The 8,208-nt window shown below is 47.0% G+C and overlaps 1 protein-coding gene across 1 annotated transcript in view; it reads right to left on the minus strand.

The window, feature by feature from the left end:
- The window catches only part of limd2 (LIM domain containing 2), a 15,774-nt gene extending 8,053 nt beyond the window's left edge, over positions 1–7,721 (minus strand). The window contains exon 1 of the mRNA XM_062533098.1: positions 7,533–7,721. Within this exon, the coding sequence (XP_062389082.1) occupies positions 7,533–7,535 (3 nt within the window). The 5' untranslated portion in view covers positions 7,536–7,721. The remainder of the gene's footprint in view (positions 1–7,532) is intronic.
- Positions 7,722–8,208: the final 487 nt, after the last annotated feature.

The following is an 8,208-nucleotide window of genomic DNA, read 5'->3' on the forward strand; positions in this document are numbered from 1 at the left end:
CTCCGCACTTCGCCGCACTGATAAAAAGACCACTTCCTACGCGCACCAGCCAATCAGGGGGCCCGAACGCGGAGTGGTCTGCTAAAAATACACCGGCAACGCGATAACGAAGAGGGAGAAGGAGGGAGAGAGAGGAAAAGAGAAGTCAAATGAGGATTTGCTAATTAATCAAGGGTTAACAGGAGTCCGGCGGAGCCACAGCGACAACCGCTAAGTCGAACATGGGAGACTCTGCAGTCTGAAAACCAGAACAGAACAGCGAGAGAGAGAGAGACTTCTATCAGTCTATTATTATAATTATTGCCACTCATTCACATTGCAGTTCACATTCCTGTAGTTGTTTTTCTTTAGTTCATTACTCTGTTAGTCTGAACACTTGCTTGTGCAACATTCTCCAAACAGTCATGCTAACAAAGCAACTTTGAAAAGAAATGAAATTGAGTGAGGATGAGAGAGAGAGGGAAAGAAAGAGAAAAAGAGAGAGAGAGAGAGAGAATGATACAATGATGTTTTCACAAGAGGCATGTCTGAATTTGCAGCCCTTAAAGGCAAATTTTCGCAACTCGCAGTGCTATGGTATCAGCATCTGCAGGCCTTATCTTATTTAATTTACGACTTGAGATACTGCAGTGCTATTACACTGGCGTCCTGCCCGCGCAGCACACACACACACACTCAGGCCCACAACAATGCTTAAGAACAACAGGCCGGCTTTAGACGCGCTTACATTCCCAAACACCGCATGGCAAGCCCCAGCTTCAGCAATGATGAAACAGGATTTAGGAGTTGCGTGAGTACTGCTAAGATGCATGCGTGCGCACAAACACAAACACACACACACACACACACACTAAACAGGAAGGCTCCATCATGGCTGGTGCCATCTGTCCCTTTTCGCCTTATTTGTACATGAGACGTAGACTCTCTCTCTCTCTCTCTCTCTCTCTCTCTCTCACTCACTCACACACATACACACACACACACACACGGCTGTGAACAACCATTGTGGCAGGAAGTTGTGTGATGACACATCATGTGTCCTTTATTCCCTTCTGGCGTGTCATGAGAAGGGTGGGGTTTGGGTTTGGGTGGGGAGGGGGGATTGGCAGGAGCTCACAGCATCTCCTACATAAGCATCCCAAAACAGAAGATCCTGCATCTGCCATTGAGGGAATAAGACAATCCCGACGCACACGAGCGCAACTCACGACATGCAGAGAGCCATGGCAGCACACAAACCCCACGGGGGAAACCGTTTCCTTAAAAGGCCTCATCTTGCGGTGGAAGACAATTGGTGTAAGCACAATTTGCAGATCACGACGCATGTCTGGTTGCAACCTACGTGGCCATTTAGACTTGTTTGAATAACAAGTCTAGCGCTTGAGATTGAGACTGAGACTGATACTGAAAGTAGTAAAAGGGACAGGTGCTTCCGTCGCATGGTAGACAGCGTCTAGGCGAGGAGAACACTGCACTTGCTTGTCCTGAAGTCACACTTGGTCTTTAGAGGCTATGAATCGCCCACCGGGATGTTAACCGGCTCCATGACATTTGGAGGCGAAAATGGGACACTGTCTGACGCTGTACACAAGGAAATCAAGCATGCAGTCTTTTGAGCCTGAAGGAGCAGCACCAGCAGAGTACAAGAACATTTGGAACAGAGGTGCAACGGGCCAATTCTGTGTAAAAGGCTGACCAGTGTTTGTTTTGCTAAAACCTTTGCTCTGTCACACCAAAATGAGCTCAATAATCTTCGGGAGCTGAAGGTTTCGCACCAGAAGACTATGCGCTTTGTTCATCGAGCTTTTGTTTAAGGAGCTTTATTTTGAGGGAGGGTGCAGTCTAACCCAAAAAGTGGTGACATCATATCCATGACCTCTCACCTTCACGCGACAGACGCCGCTCCTGTTACGAGCCCTGAAATACGAGCGCCCAAATGTGCCAGCGCAGGTCAATGAACCGCTGTGACTGGACAGGAGTGTTTGGGCGTGTGCATTTAGGCCCAGGGCTCCGTCTCCAAAAAGTCACTCTGCACGCACCCATTCAATGCTGAGCACAGATCAAGCTTTCACATTCTCTCTCTCTCTCTCTCTCTCTCTCTCATTCTCTCCCTCATTCTCTCCCTCTCTTTGCTGGGCTGGGCTGCAGACGATCCTTTAATCTCATTAGCTGGACAAATCCCATCACCTGCTCCCCGTGGGTTTTGACTGGGCAGGACAATGGCCGGGAGCCGGCGGGGGGGTCAGTGGAGGGGTCAGTGAGACCCCCCGGGGTGACTCATGCACCCAAACAGACCGGGGGGGCGGTGGGAGTGAAGGTGGCATGAGGTGAGCGCTGTCTGCAGGCGGCCATGTTGGAGGGTGCTCCATGGGGACACAAGGCACGAGGCAGCAGCGGTGACAACCGTGCCCTTTACTGCGTTCCACAGAGAGGGTGGATAGAAGCCGCGAGTCAGGAGAAATGCGATGTCACGTAGCATTACAGTAATATTACAGCAACACTCAAAGGCCTGTCTTTGCAGCCAGATATAGAACACAGAAAACAAACAAACACACACACACACACACACACACACACACACACACAGTGTATGTAGGACCGCAGGCTGGTGAGTGTCAGCAGTCATTAATTTCAGCCAGCCAGTTTTGTCTGGGTCCCCTGAGTAACAATTAGAAGACAAAGGGCAGCCCGCTCTCCTCCGAGCGCCATAATGATCTCGCTCACGATTAACTAGGACCGGCGGAGCTCCGGTCACCCATCACCAGACGTGCCTCCCCTCTTGTGTGGCCGTCGGCGTGGCCCGTCTCCTGACCACTCCCCATACTGTACCTCAGCTCTCGTCCAGGGATCCATCCAGCAAAGCTACACATCGGCCGATGACCCCGAGATAAAAGCAGAACTCCTATTCGGTCCTCGCAGAGATCTTAATGATTGCATTTCACCACTGCAGGTTTCAGCACGATTCCTGTCTGAGGCCGGAGAGAAGAACTTGGGCTCAGGGGAGGATCAAGTGAGAGCTTGTCTGCTTTAATCAATGGATCACTCACTCAGCCCTCCAAACACACTCTCTCGCTCTCTGACAGGGAGGACGTGACAGACACAGCCCTGCAGGAGGTGGTGGTGGTGTAGACTGTGCTGGGTTTTTTTTGTGTGTCTGAGAGACCTGTGCTTTACACAAAAACAAGAGCGAGGGAGCCTGGAGAGAGGGAACGTGTATGTTTAAAGTGCATTGAAGGGGGAAGTAGAAATGTCTTGGGGTCGTCTAGTCACGCGCCACGAAACCATCTGTTTTAAACGGAACACTTGGGATTGTTTAAGTTCCCTTACCAGCACCACAACCCAGTGATTACACTTCTCCTGAAGCCCCCTTTTAGGCGGGAGCATGGTGCTGAACAGTGCTCGCCACTGAAGGCTGCTCACCTGGTTTCTGCAGACCATCCACGTCTTTAAAGTCAGTATTTATGATGCCACTGGAGACAACCTGGAGACAGGCAGGTGAGGGCACTTACAGGGGGCCTCAAATCACCACACTGGGCCCGAGTATCCCTAACAGCTCTTGACCCCTGAGAGGACGGGGCGAAACACACATGCAGGGAGGTCACGGTGCACTGCTTAGTGAAACAGCAAGCCTGGAGTAATTGTAGGGTACTCAAAGTGGAATAATGTATGTTTGTGTATATGTCATTGAGAGAGAGCGAGAGAGAGAGAGAGAGAGAGAGAGAGAAAGAGAGAGATCTGAGCACTCTAAACAGGTCACCTATACAGAGTGCACAAACCACACTAAGAGGGCATTTCAAGAGGCTTGCTTGTGTGTGTTGGTGTGTGTGTGTGTGTGTGTGTGTGTGTGTGTGTGTGTGTGTGGGTGTGTAAACACACGGCTACAGTCTTGTGCTAGAGAAACACCTGACACTGAGTGTACAGGGCACTCTGAAGGAGAGCACCAGTGAGTGAGAGAGAGCGGGTGGTGAATGACTCTACTGTATCGTAGGGAACTACAACAGCACAGTCAGCTGATGTTCACTTTTCGTTTCTCACACACTTGGGGAGCGACAGCCATTTCCTGTCAGCGGAAAAGCTGTGTGTGCAAGTTGTAGCGTGCACCGCCCCAAGACGCTTGCACATGTGAAACTCACAAAGGCCGGGTCAGGGTTCAACAACTTTCCGTGCTGCGATGCGCAGCAGCAGACCTGAAGCCACAGCAGAGCACAGCTAGTGGTTCTCACACCTAGGCTGGATCTCACACACACACACACCTAGGCTGAATCTCTCTCTCTCACTCGCTCACTCTCTCTCTCACACACACACATTCCTACTTTCCAGCCAGGATTTGCTCCTATGGCTGGGGAGGAAAGCTCCAAAAACAGGTCATAGTTTTTCACAGGAAGCTGCAAAAACCAGCGCACCGTTTAGAGTCTGCACTGATTCAGAACGAGAGCTCCTTGCAAATGCACGCAAGCAAAGACAAGATCTTACATGATATATACTTGCAGAGGGAGTAAAAACCGACCCTCCGCCCCACAAGATGTGAGGCAAACATGATATGCCAGATAACAAGCAGGAGATGTTTTCGTTTGACTGCGTGCCACGCTTGAGACATGTGTGAACGTACACGGCCGGCGGGCAAACATTCCATTCAGAAGAGTGTGATGGGGACAGGAGGCAGGTGCCCAGAGACAAGCCGGGTCTCGGGCCAGGAATGTGCAGACGCGTGGCCTGCTGGCGGCACAGAGCCGGAGTGGACGCTGTTATCGTGCGTCTGCAGGGAAGTTAGGGTTGCACAACAGCCACAGCCACAGAGAAGAGAAGTTCACAAATGTTTTCCCTTCTCTCAAATAGCAAGACAAGTACTGTCACGTCTGGGCCTACATTCACTCACAACAACTCTATGGCTTGTGCCTCCATCTTCCTCAGTCCTGTTGACGATGATCGAAATTATATTCTCGATTAAATACATCAGTATTAGCATTACTCAGAGAAAGATATAACGCAAAATAGGACAAACAGAAATTAATTTCTCTGATGGACACCCTGGGCATATCATTAACTGGTACCTACTTCCCTTACTCTCAGCACTCATTCACATACCATTATCAACTCTGGAAGCTTCATAAACACACACACACACACACACACACACACACACACACACACACACACACACACACACTAACAATCATCAACAGAAACAGTTTACAAGTTTTGCCACCAAAATGCATCTGTCTTTGCTCAGAGACAGATTTTTAGAAACACATGCGTCAAGGGGATAAGGACTAGAAATGGGTTGCAACTCAAATCCTCTAAAACACAATGAATGCAATAAAGTCTCATCCCATGGAACAACTACCCAATGTTATTGGATTAGACCTGGCATCTTTGTTAATGGATGGGCATGCTTTATTTGCCCCTGTATTTGCAATGTCCAAGACACAATCTTGTAAGCAGTCAACTGGACTCACACACAGACACACACACACACACACACACACACACACGCCTGCGCACAGTCACACACAGAACAATCCCTGTTATTTACATAAGTCAGTGTACTCAATGATAATGTCTATTGAAGAGTTTGTTTATATGCTATGTTTTCACTAGTAATTAGAATTGAAGATCAAATGAAAAACGAATTGAAATAGTTTTGGTTGTTTATTCATTACGTTTATAATAATATAATAATATGTTAAGATAATAATTGAAAAGATCGATTTCTGGATAAAAGTTTGTGAATACAATGCTCACCCTGTACACTCTTGTGTCAAGCTAGGTTTCGGCTACATTTTACCTGATTCCTCTGTGGGGTTTTTAGATACTAATGACAAGCATTACACTTGATATTCAGGACGTCTGTGTTCTTCCACTCTCCATTGGTCTGTGTTCCCGCCAGTGTATGTACTTCCACTACTCGTCCAAGTAAATATGCTTGAGTGTATTTAGCCAGTAATTGTGCCCCTGTTTGTTCAGACACCATTAACAGATGGCCGTGCATCCACGCTCAACAAAGCCTGTATTGTGTCTATAATAACGACCAGCGCTCAGTGGAGAAGAGCATCTGTAGAAAGAAGGTCCCGCTTTTGTCAACATTACTAAAATCAGGTGTAATTTGGCTCACTGCCTGCCTGACAGCAGGCCCTCGAGATGCGGACGTGTGGTAAGAGCTCCCGGGCATTGAACAACCAGTGGTTATGGGGAACAAATTGTCTGACAAAGAGACAAGTTTGACATGTTGGCCTATACTATGCAGTGTGCGTTTGCGTAAGGTTGACATCGGATAGGAATTAGATGTAGACATCACGCAGAGGGAATCCTGTCATTCCACACAATTGGCACTGAGCGGAAAATGACCATATGCCTGCACGCGAAGGCTGTGATTAGTGGAATGTGATGACGAGGAACGTTGAGAGAACTGGTCTAGCCAGACACAGAGAAGTGTCGTCGCGGCTGACAGCAAAGTGACCTGCAGAAGACAGTTGTGTATTTAAATGGTTTACATTTGGCTACGGTTTGAAAGCAAGTTGGACCCCGAGAGAGAGCAAGAATCGGACCACGTTGTCTGCTTTGAGAAGAGACGTAAAACAAACGCCTAGCAAAGTGTCATGCAGACTGCTAGCCTACTTGAGAGCGTGAGGATGACAAAAATGCTATTCATTTATGATAAACACTTGCGTGAAAGAAACGGAAGAGGAGACCTTAGCATGTGCGTCTTCTGCAACGTTAACGCACAAATAAGCTAGCCAAGTTGATGCGTGCAGCCATATGCAACCGCACAATTCAATACAACTCAATAAATCATTGATTGATTGGGCAGCATGTCTTCTAAGCTACTAAAGACTGCTTCATGACAGAATAAAGGCTAAATACAGAGCCAGCAAGCGACAGTTAAAGATCCCTGATTATTAAGCTCCGCTTCAACCCTCTCTAGTTGTCTAAAACAGGGTCTTAGTGTTAGCTCCTGTTAGCTGTAGACAGGGGACAGCCATCAAAGCTCATTTTACGTCTATGCACTTACCATGCAGCACCAAAGTCTAGAAATTAAGTTAATTACACATGCTTATGCAGTAATAATACATGCATGAGTTCCTCATCATAAAAGAGAAACCTAAATCGCACGACGTTGACAACAGACAAAATTTCTAGTTTTAAGCTACTGCACACACATAGCTAGCTATTGTTTTCAAATGCTTTTTATACGTCATGATGCCAAATGTTTAAAATATGAGCTCCCAGCAACCTTCATTCATCACATACATGAACACAATCCAGGATGAGTTAACGTCTACCACCTATGAACCTAAGTTACCCCAAACGTTTAAATTTCAAATGTTTGATTGATAAGAACACCACATCGTATAAATTACACAATGAGCTGGACCCCCCTCCTCAGATGGGGTGCTAGCAACAACGCTAACGTTAGCGAATGGACATCACCTCATTACAAAAAGAATAGATGAGGGAGGGGGGGAGTTCACAGGGTTCGCTTTACTGCTGTTCCATCGTTACGGCGAGACGAGAAATGGGCAAAGGACACTTACCATCTGGGTATCCTTGTAAGCGCAGTAAAGAGAAGGATGATATGGTCTCCAAATACGTTCGGTGTGCTGCGGTCGATGATTTTACCATTCGCCCCCCAGCCTCAAGCTAGTGTGTGGTATGTTTTCTGCATTCACTGAATAGCCAACCTCAGACCCGGCTTGCCTTGCTGTCTGCCTGCCTCCTGTCGTTTCCCCCTCCTCGCGCTTTTCTAGAGTCGATTTTTTTCACGCTATTTTTTTTTTATTCGGAAGGACGTCAGATGCTATTGGCTCCAGTCTCTCACCCCCTCCCCTTCACCTCTTTTTCTCCTCCCTCACCGACTCGCCCTGAAATTGGCCTTTTTATCCATTGGCAAGAACGATGATTTCAACCATTTCATGGTTAAAATATTATAATTAGTAGCCTATATAATTGCGTTGCACAATTAGTAGCCTATGCGTTGAACATATTTAATGATAGCCTTAACACTTATTCATTGTAATTATTTGATTAGTTTGTATATGTATGTATGCCTATGCTTACATTTACAGTACACTGATATTAGCTATATTATGTTCTGATTAGGTGGCAGAAATATTTGTAATTGATTTTTTGGCAACAACATCTCTCCTGTTCCCATGTGGCTATAACTCTGAATAAAAGTATATTCTACTATAGTAATTCTTGTAGCCTATA

Source organism: Sardina pilchardus, chromosome 3 (genome assembly GCF_963854185.1).
Source record: "Sardina pilchardus chromosome 3, fSarPil1.1, whole genome shotgun sequence".
NCBI classification, from domain to species: Eukaryota; Metazoa; Chordata; class Actinopteri; order Clupeiformes; family Clupeidae; genus Sardina; species Sardina pilchardus.